General features: G+C 52.1%; 1 protein-coding gene across 1 annotated transcript; it reads right to left on the bottom strand.

Annotated features, from left to right (window-relative positions):
• Window positions 1-6,749: 6,749 nt before the first annotated feature.
• Window positions 6,750-12,490, bottom strand: Ccdc194 (coiled-coil domain containing 194). The gene is made up of 4 exons (XM_046437295.2): window positions 12,167-12,490; window positions 10,943-11,039; window positions 10,430-10,562; window positions 6,750-9,922 (listed from the first exon to the last, which is right to left on the bottom strand). Exons 1-4 carry the CDS (start codon window positions 12,488-12,490, stop codon window positions 9,775-9,777), a joined length of 702 nt encoding a protein of 233 aa, XP_046293251.1. The 3' UTR covers window positions 6,750-9,774.
• Between the last annotated feature and the right edge of the window lie 2,800 nt (window positions 12,491-15,290).

Here is a 15,290-nt window from a genome sequence, read left to right as displayed (position 1 = left end):
CCTGGCCAGGAGGAAACGGGGGCTGCCATTATCACAACACTCCCACCCGGGCTGTGAGGGGCTGGGCAGCCCGGAGGCCACGCAGGGCCTCTCTGATTAATGCTGGGTGGGGCACCGGCTGGTGACTGGGCTTCCTCAGCCTCCCAGACCCTCAGTTTCCCCGCCTTCCTCCATGCCCAGAGCTTGGAGCACACTCTCGTTGAATCCTCCCAGGTCCGCTGCTGCACCCATTGTGTGGAGGAGGAGACTGAGGCCCACGGAGCAGGCACGGCCCCGGGGCCCTCGCTGTTGGATCACAGAGCTGGACTCTCCTTCTGACTGGCCACAAAGGAATGCCCACTTCACTGGGGCCATAAATGGGGCACAACCCTCGCCCCAGAGTGCTGAGCCCAGGGAGGGACAGGCAGTCCGAGTGGCCTGTGCAGGTGCAGGCCAGGGTCCCCGCCTGCCAGTGTCTCAGTGAGGTGGGGGACGCTTGGGGCCAGGCAGCCTGTGGCTGGGCCGGCCTGTGACACTGGACTAGCTACTGTAGTCATTCCTGTCATTTCCTGATCACAGTTTTGGGGGGCTCCATGAGATGGGGAGCAGATATGGGGTTCCGTGGGGTTGAGTCTCCTGCTTCCTGAAGCTCAAAACCCCATGGGGACTTCTGGGGTCATTGTGAGCTGGTGCCCCCGGGGCAGCATGGAGGGGATGTCAGGATCTAGGAGCAAAGCATCCTGGGTATGTCCTCCTGGAGCTCAGGGGACCACTTCTCTGCCTGCTCCGTGCTGCCTGGGGCCTGGCCCCCACCCGGGAGAGACGTGGGATCCAGGCCCGGCCACAGGCAGCCCAGCTGTGGGAGATGGAGTGGGACACACCTGTCGCCTGAAGGTGTCAGAGCTGCCTGGAGGGAGGGAGGAGCTGGGAAGGGGACTGGACTCTGGCAGGTGACAGCAGTACCATTGCTGCCCACTGCCTGTGGGGGACACAGCAGGGTGAAGCTCTGTGTGGGGACCCGTCCCCCCAATAGCCAGGGTAGTGGGCTGGGGCTATTTGACAGTGGGGAGGGTCTTCTAGGGTGGTTCTCAGAGAGGCGACTGAGTTGAGATGGAGGAAGTTCCCAGGGGTGGGCAGGAAACCCCAGTCTGACCTTTGGCCTTTGCAGCTACCCGCCGGTTCCTGGTTCCGGACCCTTCCCAGCCAGCATGGAGGGTGGAGGAAGGAGGGTTAGGGGCTGCGCCGGTGCCCAACCAGCTTTGTCTCCAGGTTGGCCAGGCCCCCCAGGGCCCCCCCGGAGCAGGGTGGGGGGAGGACACTGTTGGTAAGGGGGTTATGGAGCACGCCTTGGGCTCTGGCTGTGCCACCTACCAGCTGTGTGACCTCAGACAAGTGACTTCCTCTCCCAGGCCTCAGTTTTGTCCTGTCTAGAGGTGACAACACAGCCAGCTGAAGCCCTGACCCTGTGCTGGCACTCGCTCAGCCCTGATAAATGGTGCTATATCTTTAGGTTCGAGGAGCTGAACCACAATCTTACAGGATCCATAACCCTCATGGATCGTGCCTGTGACAGATGAGGAATTGATACACAGAGAAGAGACAATCTCCCAAGATGCTGGTGCCCCAGGCCTACGGGAGCTCAGGAGGGGAAGGAATGACAGGATTGGAACATGGGTGACAGGGCTCCTGGAGGAGTTTAACACACAGGGCCAATGCCAGGTGTGCGCTTAAAACGTTGACATCCTCCATGATATGCCCAAGATGTTGCATTTGTATGTATGAACATGAAGTTCAGCTAACAAGGGAAAAGAAAGGCAACCTTAAACTCCTGCAAAGTCAGAAAGTCACCCTAGACCAGCTGATGCTAATGTGCTATAATTGGGGGCAATTATCACAGTGGGAGAACCAGAGTTTCATTTTTATTTATTTAGGACTTTTTTTGTTTTCTGAAACGGACTCTCCCTATATTGCCCAGGCTGTTCTTGAACTCCTTGGATCAAGTGATACTCCTGCCTCTGCCAGTAGCCTGGATTACAAGTGCACCCCACGATACCTGGCTTCAAATCAGAGCCTTATTTCCTTATTCATTTGTCTGTTGGCTTATTTATTTACTGTGGTACTGGAGATTGAATCCAGGATCTCACTCATGCTAGGCAATTTCTCTACCACTGAACCACATCCCCAGCCCCAGAGTCTTAAACAGACATACTTATTTTATCTGTTTCAAGCTTGAAAACAGTATTCTGTTTTCTTTTGGCAATTTTATCTCACAACTTTGATTTGTAATACTTCTGTTTGAATAACTTATTTCATTAGTCAGATTCTTTTGAACAGAAAAGACAATGATAAGCCTTCTTTCTTAAAATCTGTCAGTCTCCCCTCCGTGCACTGGAATGAGCTCAGAGCCTCAGGGATGAGACTCCACCTCTGAGCTCCCTTCCCAGCCCTGAGAACTGTGGATTTCTTTTGTTTGTTTAGATTTTCACCACACATTACCATAATAATTACAGATGGTCGTTTAGATTGTTTCTAAGTTATTTTTGGTTTGTTTGTTTCAATGAAGAATAGATGATTTGAAATCAAATCTCTTCAAATGAAATCCCCTGGTCTCAATGCCAGCGGCTCATTACATTTTGATAGCTGTCACCAATTTGTCCGTCAAAGATGTTGTTTCCACTCACACCCCTGCCAGCAGTGTCTAAAATGCCTAAAAATAGACTTTCTGAAAAACGTCCTGCCTGTGTCCCCGCCAGATGACTCCAGAGGGAAGGAGGTGAGCAGGGATGGAGGATTCTCCAGAGGTCAAACGCGGCGGCCCTGATGAGAGCGCTTGCGTTTTTTTCCTGAAAACAATTTGTCATGTCCACAGGAAACTTTGCTCACGAATCCCTCTGCGACAGTCAGGAACCAGGACGATGGTGGGATAGAGGCTGGAACAATGCAGGGAGCCCCTGGGCACAGTGAACTCTTGCCCTCTGCGGCCCAGCCCGGCTCCCCACCCTCGCTCTTTTCAACAGCAGAAGGTCCGCACGGGATGGAAGGTTGGGGACAACCCGGCCTCTGTCTGCTTCACTGGTGTGGATGACACCGCAGACCTGTGGGTCGTGATAAGAGTTGCCAGGGTCACTTTTCAGAGTCCTGAAGCCCACTTCCGTCGGAAACGGTGACTCTTCACTTGGGCCCGCAGGTGTCTGAGGGGTGACTGGACAGAGATCCAGAGGCTTGGAATGTCTGACAGTTTTTTTTTTTTTGTATCTGGGACTGAACTCAGGGGCAGTTAACCACTGAGCCTGAGCTACCTCCCCAGCCCTATTTTGTGTTTTATTTAGAGACAGGGTCTCAGGGTCTCACTGAGTTGCCCAGGGCCTTGCTAAATTGCTGAGGCTGGCTTTGAACTTTGATCCTCTGGCCTCAGCCTCCTGAGGTGCTAGGATCCCAGGAATGCACCACCGCGGCTGGCTGGGTCTTCCTCTTATGTCTGTCCCCTTGGTGGTCCCTTGTGAGTCTTGGGCAGCTGCTGTTCCCCGAGTATCCAGAGTCCTTCAGGCGTATCAGGAGGCTCAGATGGAGCCACAAGGCCAGGATGTTTGTGCAGGATGGTGCGCGGCTGCAGGGTACTCAGCAGTTCCCAGGACAAGCTGGCCGTGACCCCCTGATGGTCCCAGTCTTCCGCAACCAGAAACCTCTTTTGGAACTGTGCCTTCCTCTGGCCAGTGGAAATTACCAGACCCCCGCCTGCCCCAGCAGGTCAACAGGAGCTGGCCTCTGCTCTGTGTGGGAGAGCCTGGCCCCTCGGTCAGTGCTGCCGTCCGCCCAGTTAGCACCTCGCCCGGACCCTCCACTTGCCTGACTCGCTCCATCTCAGCCACCACCGTTGCTCCCCGCTCCCCGGGGGCCACCACCCACCACCCATCGCTTAACACACCCCTCCGTTTCCTTTTCTGCAGGAAAACAATCCATTTGTTTTCTGTCGAGTGTTGAGGTGGAGAAGGGAAAACTGGCACCAAGAAGTCACTTGTGAAAACTGACAAGTGACGTCCTCATAGAGGGACAGGAGCTTTAATAAAACCACATGAGACTTCAGGAAGGTTCTTAAGTGATGGTTTCAGTGAGGTTCAGAAAACGCCCCACCGTGATGCCGTGACACTGTGTTTGCTTTTTGGCAAATTTAGGTTCTGTGCTTTCCGAGGTGGAGACCCTGGAGGGCGGGGGCAGCCTGTGTTCTCTGGGACGCTGGCGTTCTTGGCTGAAAAATGGGGACCAATTTGTTTACATGGGACCAGGAAGGAGGAGGTGAAGACAGGTCACTGCTGTCCCAGGTGGCCCCTGCCATCTCTAGGGCTTCCTACTGCTGTCCCCCACCCCTGTCCCTGTAGCCACTGGAGGGGGGGCTCTCAGATAACCACAGACAGGGGTGTTACCCAGAAGGCTGTGGCGGGGGACAGGAACAGACACACAGAGATGAAAAGAGACTAGGGCTGGGCAAGGTGGGGCAGGTGTCATCCCTGCCACTCAGGAGACTGAGGCAGGAGGACCGCAAGTTCAAGGCCAGCCTCAGCAACTTAGTGAGACCCTGTTTCAACATAAAACAAAATCAGCCGGGGATGTAGCTCAGAGGTAGCACATCCCTGGGTTCAATCATTAGGAGAAAAAACGAAAAGAAAAAGAGAAAGAGGGGCTGGGGTTGTGGCTCAGTGGTAGAGCGCTTGCCTAGCATGTGTGAGGCACTGGGTTCAATTCTCAGCACCACATATAAATAAATAAAATAAAAATAAAGATCCATTGACAACTAAAAAGTATTTAAAAAAAAAAAAAAAGAGAGAAAGAGAAAGAAAGGAAGAAAGAAAAAGAGACCCTCCACCTGGCCTGGGAGGGGAAGGCGCTCAGGGGAAGAGGCTGGCTTAGCTTTTGTGAGGCCCTGGGTCCCATCCCCAGCGACCTCCCACCTTCTCCCACCCCAAAAGGAGATACTTCAAAATGGAGAGATGGCCTACAGAGCCAGGGGATCACTAGATGGAGTCAGGATGCAGAGGAGAGAAAGGGCGGGCCAGGGCGGCCCTGTGGCCTGGGCGCAGGTCCCACTGAGGAGCTGTTTGCTCGCTGGGAGGCCTCAGCGCTGCGGGGCTCTCTCTCCAGTCACCCCAAGACCCGGCTGCTCCCTTCCTGCCCTGGCGCCTGCCGTGGCTCCCCACTGCCTCCGTTCCCAGCACTGATTTTCAGGGTGGAACCGGCAGAATAGATGAATGACAGTGACAGTATTTTAGGCCTTGACATGGGTCAGACCTTGGACCTCAGAGCCAGACAGGGAGGAGGTCTTGCATCCCTGGGGCCCCAGCGGGAGAGAGGCCAGCCTTCAGGTCTCCGGTCTTGGCTGACTCCGGAGGGGAGAGCGGCTTCCTGTTCCCTTTCGGGATTTATGCCAGAGTTGGGGGCGGGGGCGGGGGTCTCAGACCATCCTGGACACTTCCCAACGCCAGGTGCTCCCTGGGCAGCAATCGGGCCTGCGGGCTGGGGCGACCCCTGGTGGCCAGCAGGGGGCTAGACACCCCGGCGCCCTCGACCCTCCCCAAAGCCTCATTTCCTCTTCTCCCCTCTCCCCTCCCCCTCACCGTCCTCCTTTTTCTTTCTTTCATATTTTGGTACCAGGGAGTGAATCCGGGGGTGCTTTACCACCGAGCCACACCCCCAGCCCTTTTCGTTTTTGTTTTGATACAGGGTCTCGTTCCATTGCCCAGACTGGCTTCTCCCTCTCATTCTTCTTTCCAGTAGTGGGGATGGAACCCAGGGGTGCACTACACCGAGCCACATTGCCAGCCCTTTTAATTTTTTTTTTAATTTGAGTACAGGGTCTTGCTACGTTTCCCAGCCTGGCCTCCAACTTGTGATCCTCTTGCCTCAGCCTTCTGCATCACTGGGATGATAGACGTGAGCCACCATAGCCGACTTTGTTTCCTTTCCTTTTTTCCTATATCACCAGCTCTTTTGTTTCCTCTGTAGCTTCAGTTCTTCCTCCAGTGAGCCCCCTCTCAGTTGAAGACCCTGATCAGGTACCTCCAAATCCCGGCTATGTGGGGGGATACTAAGCAGGACCGGCTGGAGGTGGGCATCAAATTTATAAGAGCACTTTCACTCCTGTTCCTATACTATTCTCTTAAGCATTAAAACACACACACACACACACACACACAATTTTTTTCGAAGTTGTAGGTGCCTTTATTTTATTTATTTTTTTTATGTGGTGCTAAGGATCGAACTCAGTGCCTCACACGTGCTAGTCAAGCACTGTGCCGCTGAGCCGCAGCCCCAGCCCCGAACTTTAAGTTTTAAAAGGCAGTACCTGTGCGTGATTTTAAAAAAGGAAACTTCACAAAATAGTATATGGTGAAACATGAGGCTGTTTCCTGCCAATCCCGAGACCCTGGTCCCCAGAGGCCACAGCTGTGACCAGTCTCCTTCAGAAGTAGCTAAATACAAGTCCTACTGGCTCCCACCGTTTTTAAAAGAAGTGACAAGCCATGGCTCTCCCGAGGTTCACCCTGACACCCTGACACATCTTGGAGACGATCTGCTTGGCCTTTGGAATGGCTGCATGGTGCTCCACCTGGTGGGCGGGCAGCCCTCACGGATTTAAACAGCCCCCCCCAACCCCCCACTACAACCTTGTTTTCATTCTTTCTTTTTTTGTCATCAAGAATGTGGTAATAAATGTCCCCTTTCCCCTCCCTGCCCTTTTCTGCCTTTTTAAAAGTAAACTTTTTATTTGGGAATAGTTTAGGGATAGTACAGAATCCTTGAAAACCCTTCTCACAGCGGCTCCCACTGCTAAGAAACTGACCTTAGTGTATCCCTGTCCGCCAAGCCGGGACTTTGACTTCCCCATTTTCCCACTCAGGGTTTCTCTGTTCCAGAATCCAACTCAGGATTCTGTCAGACCTGCTGACAATCTGTAATCCTGGTACAGCAGAGATGCTTAAGAAAGACACACACGCACACACGCATCCAGTAGAAATGAGCACCGTCTTTACTTTTCTCTCTCCTTCTTTTATACAGCATTGCTAATTAAGACAAAGGACAAGAAGAAACATCCTTTCGTCAGCTCAATCCTTACAGGCATGGATAAACATTCTCAGGAAAACTTTGTTTATGGCCACAGTGCTCCGTATTTCTTATCAATCAACTTGTGGTTAGTTATTCCCAGGCAAACACATACATATATATATAAATTTTACACTTGGCAGAACATTCTTTTCTCTTCTTAAGACAGCAACAAGGACACAGTTCAAAGAGTTCATACTTTCTCACAGCAAAACTTAACACTTTGTGTGCATGAGCCCACAGGATTCTGCCCGACACTAAGCCCATCATTTTATACTCATATAAACATGACTGTAGGAAAACTCCTAGAAGGGAATTGATGGGTCAAGGGTATATGCATTTTTAGGTTCTTTCTCTCTCTCTCTCTCTCTCTCTCTTTCTTTCTTTCTTTCTGTACTAGGGATTGAACCCAGGGGTGCCTAACCATTGAGCCACATTCCCAGCCCTTTTTTACGTTTTGAGACAGGGTCTCACTACATTGCTTAGGGCCTCACTAAGTTGCTGAGGCTGGCCTCGAACTTGTGATCCTCCTGTCTCAGACTCCAGTCACTGGGATGACAGGTGTGCATCCTTACACCCAGCTTGCACCTTTAATTTTGTGAGAGCCTAGAAAACTGTTTTCCAAAACAACTGTACTGACAGGCAGTCCCACCAGCACAGTGTGGGACTGTTTCTTTCTCCGCATCAGTGCCAACTCAGTGTATTCAACTTTTTATTTTGGGGATTTTTTTTTTAATCTTTGCAAAACTACAAGGTAGAAAAAACTAAAGGGACCATACAGCCAAGCATGGTGATATAATGGGCCTGTAGTCCCAGCTACTTGGAGGCTGAGGCAGGAAGATCATTTGAACCCTGGAGTTCAAGGACAGCCTGGGCATAGTGAGACCTACAAAATAAATATAAAATAAAATAACAAAACCCCCAAACATGTTATACACATATAATGGGATATTATGTAGTCATTAAAAGGAATAAAATTCTGATATATGCATATTGCAACCCAAATGAACTTTGAAAACATTATACTGAGAAAAACAACTGACACAAAGAGCAAATATTGTCTGATTTCACTTTTATGAAATAAGTAGAATAGGCAAGTTCATAGGGACAGAAAGGAGACAGATGTTAGTAGGGGCTGGGGGGGAGTAATTGTTTAATGGGAGAGTTAATGGGATAATGGAAATAGAGAGTGATGATGGTTATACAATATTGTGAATGTATAGTTGATGCCAATGAATTATACAAACAATAATGGTTAACACAGGGCTGGGGGTGAGGCTCAGTGGTAGAGCTCTGCCTATCTACCATGTGCATAGCCCTAGGTTCCATTTCCAGCACCACAAAAAACTGGGGGGGGGATAAAGGGTAATATGGTTGATTTTGTATTATGTATATTTTACAATTCAAAACATTTTGGGGGGGTTGGGAATATAGCTCAGTTGGTAGAGTGCTTGCCTCACATGCACAAGGCCCTGGGTTCAATCCCCAGCATCACAAAAAAATAAACAAACAAGAAAAAAAACCCTTTTTTTTTGTTTTGTTTTGCCTTTTTATACCTTTATTTTATTTATTTATTTTCATGTGGTGCTGAGGATCAAACCCAGAGTTTCACACATGCTAGGCAAGCGCTCTGCCACTGAGCCCCAGCCCCAGCCTCCAAAAAACCTTTTTTAAAAAAGATCTGAAATGGGACCTTTTTTTTTTTTTTTCCCTTCCAAAGGATTGTCTAACTAATTGCTTAAAACAAAAAAGTAAGTTTCAGTCCATTCTCCGGGGTTTTCTATATATAAAATTATATGACCAGAAAATAACTAATAGATTGAATCATGTTGGGGATGATCCTACCCAAAATTCTAACCTGAATCCAATAATGAGGAGGCAGCAAACAAATCCAAATGGAGGGGACTTCCAATTTTTTCCATTAGCCTGAATTAATACCTAATGTTGAATTAGGTTAAATTTAGATGAAAAGGCAAACATTTTAAAAATAAAAAAATAAATGTAAATCTAAAAACTACAAATAATGTGAAATTAAGGCCATATCAAATTGTCGACATTTCTGTAACCTCTGACCTATAGAAAGAACACTTTCATATGATTCAACCTACAAATCCTCTTTCTCCTGTGTTCATACCTCTTATTTCTTTGCCTTGTCTAATTGCATTGGCTGGTACCTCCAGAATGATATTAAATACTCGATAGTGGACACCCTCACCTTGGCTCTGATTCTGATGACTTTTTTCCAGAATTCATAACATTTCTCATTTGATCCATAAGTACTAGGGGTTATTTGGTTCTCTATTAAAGTTCCATCTCGCAGGGGGAAGGGCCATAATTGTCAGTTTTTGTTATCAAAACTGACTGGAAAGTCACTTGTTTTGCAAGCAGTATAAAGTGAAGCCTAGAGAGGTCACTCCTGAGTTAGGGCTGGACCTCCAGTTCCCTTGTTTGTGGGATGCAGGTCACATTGTGGGTTAGAGAACTCGGTCAGGTCCTTATTTCACCACGTGACCGAACGGGCTCAGTTTCCCCACCTGTCGACCAGACATCAGGTGGTCCGGTGCCTGGGTCTCCCGGTTCTGAGCGCGGACGGTGTGAACTGGGCATCTCATCCGGCACTGGGCGTCTTCACACCGTCCCCGCTGCGTCCCCACAGTACCTGTCCTCCTGGCCCGGAGCCCCATCCTGCTGGGGAGGGACTCATCCTTCTCGCCGCGGCGGCCGCCGGCAACCCTTGGACGGCCCAGGGCGAGAGCGCGAGCGGGGGCTGGCCCTGGATCGGGACCCTGAGCGGGGTCGGGGGCGCGACCCTCTGCGCTGGGGACCCAACTCGGCTTCCAGAGCGACACTGCCGGGAAGGAGGGGACCGTCAGCACCTGGACCCCGTCCCCAGAGACCCCAGCCTCCGCCCGCTGGGTCGCCCACTTCCCGGGAACTCGATCTTCATCCTCCGGGTCCCCATTCCCTCTCCACTTTCTGCTATTACGGGACTCCTCCCCAGGGACCCCCAACCGCTTCTCTCCACCCCAAATTACCGACCCCCGTCAATACTCCTTTACTTTGCATCCTTCTCTCTCCCTCCTGCCCGGAGCCCCTATTTGGTCCCGACCCCGGGGACCTCCAGAAAGTCAGCTGTGACCCGGGGGCCCCTGGAGAGCCCCCTCCCCGCCCCCTCCCCAGGTTACCACTTCAGGATTCTAACTGGAGTCTCACGAAACCCCGCCCACGTGACCACACCCTTCCCGCCCAAGTCACGCCCAAGGTGCTGATTGGCTGAAAGTACGAAACTCCGCACAGCCATTGGTCTGACACCTCGTCCGTCTGCCCGTCCCCCCAAGGCCCGCCCCTTACTCACACGCGCTCGCGCAGGGCCGCCTCTCGGGCCGCGCAGACTTCGCCTTCAGCTTCGGCCGCGCTTGCGCGCCGCAGCACCTCGTCCAACCGCTGCGCAGACTCCGTGGCCACCGCCTCCCAGCGCGCCAGGGCTTCTGCCGGCACAGCGCGTGCGGTCGGACTGGACGTCCCGAGCCCACCCGCGCCACTCACGCCAAATTTAGTCTGCCTGCCTTCTGTATGCTTTGCTTTATTTGAATTAAATTGCCATTCCCATGGAGTTCACATACCCTTTTATGGGTTGATATCGTTTTTGTGAGTCGTTTACAAGGCGTTTTCATATTTTGTTGCATGGACATTGTTTTGTGACATTTGCATGGGCTCTGCATGCCATTTGCATTCTTTTCATAAGTTTTCGTGTTTATTTGCATGACAGTTGCAGTACTTTTTCATTAATGTATAGCATTTGAGTCTCTAAGAACACGGTAGCTCCTCCCACCTGCAGCCCAGCCCACCCTATTGCGTCCCAACACACCTGTCAGCTCCCCGTTCTCGACCCCCATCTGGGTTCCCTGGGCTTTGGCTTCTTCCATCTCAGTCTTCAGTGTCTTTAGCTGCGTCTGAAGCCGGCTCTGTGGAGTGGAGGGGGACGTGGTGGAGGGGGAGGGGAGAGGGGGAGGGAGTGGTGAATTGGGACAGCCTTTTCTTGGGAGAGTGACACTACATTGTCCACCCGTTGCCTGGGCTTTGTTGGGAATATCCTTTTGGGACCTTGTGGTTGTAAAATAGAAGTGGCCTCTGAAGCTTGGGGGTACTGAATGGTGACAGCTGCCTGCCTGGGGGAAGATTTCTGTCTAGATCTACTGTCCCTCTACCCCCAAGCCACCGGAAAGTTGAAGTGAGACAGGATCCAGTTCCAATCCCAGTTCCATTCAGGACTCACTGAGTTTCAAACCAACCTAAGACAATCCGATGTTAACAATGATTGGGTTTCTGGAGAGCGTGTGGCTTACAGATCACCCCTGCAAAACACACCTGGCCTCCCCAGGGCATCTTCTAGTTGTGAAGGGCAGTCAGAACTCAAAACCCAGGGCAGGCTGCTTCAACAGCAGCTGCTCCAGGCCCTTCTTTGGGGCAGGTAGAAAGGGGGCAGGATTCTTCTGATTTTTAAAGTTCAGATGCTGCCTAACCTCTGCTAGGCAAGTACACAGAGGCAGACAGTAGTCACTCAATAAATGCAAATGATTGGGCTTTGAGGATGGTTCTTCTATGAAGCTCAGGCTGGGGAGGGTTAAGAGTCTGGTGTGTGTGTGTGTGTGTGTGTGTGTGTGTGTGTGTGTGAGGGGGATGCCCCAGAAAAGGGGAGGTTCTGGCTGCTACCTCCCCCAGAAGACAATTTTAGCTTCCTAATTACAGGTGACATGAGTGTCCCTCTCTCAAAATAGGACTGGAAACTGGCTTGAGGCGGGGCTGAGTGAGCACATGGGGGAAGTTAGCATAGGGCCTCCCCAGGTGGGCTCAGGGGTCTGGGGTTTCCCCAGCCATGATTTATCTGGCAAATAACGAGGAAAAGTTTGTCTTATTTAGAAGGTAGACTGCAAGGTGAACTGGAATTATGTGTTGGAATTATGGTGCTATTCTCGTTGCTCTCTAATTGAAAAATCGGGGAAACAGAAGCACAGGGAGGGAGCCTAGGGCTGTGTCCAACACCGTCTCCCTCAGCCTTCCGGATTCCCCAGCCCTCCCCCTGCCCACCTACCTGCCGGTTCTCGCAAGCCCTGAGAGCCTCCTCCAACTCGCGACGGACACTCTCCGCCTGCTCCAACTGCCTGGCCAGGGTCTCCTCGCGCTGGGCGGCCTCTGCCAGCCGGCGCCGCAGCTCCTCGACTTCGGGTGCGGGGTCCTGGGGCGGCGCTGTGGCGTTGAATCCCGGCTCCGGGCAGCGGGGCCCCCGGGCAGCGGAGGCAGCCAGATTCCACGCTACCAGGGCCCCACCGGCCGCCGCCGCCGCCAAAAACACGGCGACCCCGCACAGGGCCAGCACCCGCCACGCGCGCCCGGGCTCCGGCCCCGGTTCGGCCATGCCGCTGTCCCCAGCTCTGGTCCCAGACGGCCACGAGCATTTAATTGGCACCTTGGGGCGCCAGGGACACCCACGGTTCCGCCCCACCCTGTGGCTTCCCGAGTCCTACGGGAGGGGTTGGACCCCCTCCAGGGGTCAACCCATTCTGAAGGTCACAAGAAAGGGCCTGGGTACAAGTCCTGCCTCTGCATCCCACGAGCTCCCCTCTGAGCCTCGGTTTCCCTCTCTATGCAATGGGGACAGCAGTAGCCTCGGGCTCGGTGGGAGTCGGGAGCACATCTGCGGGAAGCTCCAAAGACCGCACCTGCGAAGTAGGGCCATGGGGAGGGTCTGGGGGCTGCTGTCCACATTCTGTCCATGGGAGACGGTAGGTTTCTTGATTAACTGATGGCAGCCCCTTCTGTGAACCGCCTCGAGGGCGGGAAGCGGGACCAGCGCATCTACGCGCGTCTTCTCCACTGGGCCGCTAGGGGGCAATCTTACAACGGGAGTGCGATCCAGGCCTGCTGCTGGCTCTTGAACCCCATCCCTCTTCTCCCTTTTTCTCCACCCCCTCTTCTCTCCTGGCCAGCCCACCTTCCCCTTCTCTTTTCTTGTTCTCCTCTCCCCTTACCTCCATAAGGCCCTTATTTTGTTTTTGACATCGTTTCCTCTTTGCAGCACCTGCTCTCCTTCCTTAAAGCTCCTCTGCCAAAGGCATTCCCCAGGATCTTTGCACTGGCCATTTCCTCCACTACGGAACCCTCTCCTCTCTTTTTGCTTAAATTACTCCTCTTAGATGGTGGCCTCCTCCAGGAACTCTGCTCTTCCACTAGCTCAGGTCCCCTTTTGACCAGCTCCCACCTTTATGTTTCTGATTCCTGGCTGCCTCCCCCATCAGACTGGGTTAGAGCCCCAAAAGCCAAGTGTACATTTGCCTTGTTCCCATCATGCCCACACAGGTCTGGTACATAGTAGGTGCACAATTATTGTGAGTTGAGCATGAATGTCTGTGTGTCCACTTCATTCCAGATGAAGAAACCAGAGCCCAGAGAGGCGGAGCCTCAGGCCAGAGACAGGCAGCAGCAGTTGGGCATAACCTGCAACTCCTAGCTCTCAACCATTTCTCAGCCGCTGGGTGGGGACACCACTTTGGAGTCAGGTCTCAGAGGTAGAGGACAAAATAGTAAGGGTAGAAAAAAAGTGCTGGGGAGAAAAAGTTTATACCTGGATCATTGTGTGGAGGTTTGGGGATCACAGTGCTCATATTGGGCAGATCTGCTCTCTCCATCTGCAAAACACAGCCTAGAAGTGGTGGGGAGGGGGAGCAGCAACTCTGTGTTGGGGCTCTGCAGTGGCCTAAGTTGGGGGTGAGGAGCAGAGAGGGAGTAGGAGAAGGGAAGGGGTCACGCGGGAAGGTTTGTTTCCTGAGCAGAAGAAAAGTCACCAGAAGTGGAGGCTCGTTTCTTTAACAGCGTGGAGACCCCGAGCGAGTCCAGTGAGTTCCCTGGACCCCAGTGTCCTCAGCACAAAGGGGCTGTCGTGGGAGGAGGGGGACAGGCAACAGACCCCCCCTGTCACTGGGATGGAGCATCCTGAGGAGGTCCCCAAAGGGAGGTGGACCTCTGCTCAGGCCATGAGGGTCCTTGATGTCATTGCATAAAGGGGCTGGGGATGTGGCTCAGTGGTAGAGCACTCGCCTGGCATGTGTGAGGCCCTGGGTTAGATTCTCAGCACCACATACAAATAAAGATAGTAAAAAAAAAAAAAAAAAAGAATTTAAGGATGGGTCGAATAAGACAGAGACTGATTTTATGAACTGAAGGCAGGAAGTCCACACTCTCAAGGGACGGCGCTGGAGATGGTGCCTTGGCGTGTGCGGTCTGTAAACACCACCTACGAGGGTGTTGGTGACGTGACATGGTGATCATGACCTACTTGGGTTTCTCCTCCTCCTCTTTCTTCTCCTTTATGAAGAATTTCTACTGATGCGCCGTCTGGGGGTTTCAACACTCCACTGTGTGAATTTAAACAATAGATTTGTGTGACCTTGAGGGTTTTATTGGGAGTGTGATATATGGATGGAGTAATCAGATCCCCAAAATGGAAATTACAGAGAAACCTATTTGTTGAGCAAAAAGCAGTCTTGGACTTGTTTTTCTCTAAGCCAGGTCGAGAGAGAGGTTATCAGAGGACCCGTGGGTAAGGTGGGATAACTGACTTAATAGTTTTGTTTGCGGTCAAGGTATGCGGGAGTGCAATTTAAATCTGGACATTAAATCATGGGAAGTAGAATTTAATAAATGGCTGCTCTCATTTTGTCCCATGTGTTCTTTCTACCTGTCCCTGTGTCCTCTGTCCTGCCTCATACCCTGTAGGGCACAAGTTCTCATTGGAGGTGTTTTTGGCCCCCAGAAGGCACTTGGCAATTTTTTTGTTATTACAACCAGGGGAGGGAATGTGACCACTGTCAGGGATGCTGCTAAATGTCTACGGTGCACAGGATGTCCCCACCACAAAGGATGATCCAGCCCAAAATGTCAGCAGGGCTGAGGCTGAGACCCTGACCCAGACTCAGGAGTGAGCAGTGAGTAATCAGGCAGCAGGCAGAGCATGGGCAAAGGCCCTGAGGCAGAATGGAGCTTGGTGAGGTCCACACACAGAAAAGCTGAGGGAGGGTGGAGGTGGGGGGTGGGGAACGGGGAAGTCAGGGTCCTGATGGCCAGGGCCTCTGCAGTGGGGCTTTGAGGGTGCCTGGGAGAACAGTGGGAGAGGAACTGTGGGACCCAAATACAGTGCAAAAATCTGGGGCATAGGACTT

This window comes from Marmota monax, unplaced genomic scaffold, assembly GCF_021218885.2.
Source record: "Marmota monax isolate L192 unplaced genomic scaffold, Marmota_monax_Labrador192_F-V1.1 WCK01_AAM20220418_F8-fsc00021, whole genome shotgun sequence".
Classification (NCBI taxonomy): domain Eukaryota; kingdom Metazoa; phylum Chordata; class Mammalia; order Rodentia; family Sciuridae; genus Marmota; species Marmota monax.
The sequence above is the reverse complement of the archived record's forward strand: the minus strand, read 5'-3'. Positions and strand labels throughout refer to the sequence as shown.

Coding starts and splice junctions, on each gene's coding strand:
- Ccdc194 (XM_046437295.2), bottom strand. CDS start 12,490: ATGGCCGAACCGGGGCCGGAGCCCGGGCGCGCGTGGCGGGTGCTGGCC. Junction 10,563..10,942: donor CGAGAACGGGGAGCTGACAG/GTGTGTTGGGAC, acceptor CTGTGCCGGCAG/AAGCCCTGGCGCGCTGGGAG. Junction 9,923..10,429: donor GCGGCCCTGCGCGAGCGCGT/GTGAGTAAGGGG, acceptor CCTTCCCGGCAG/TGTCGCTCTGGAAGCCGAGT.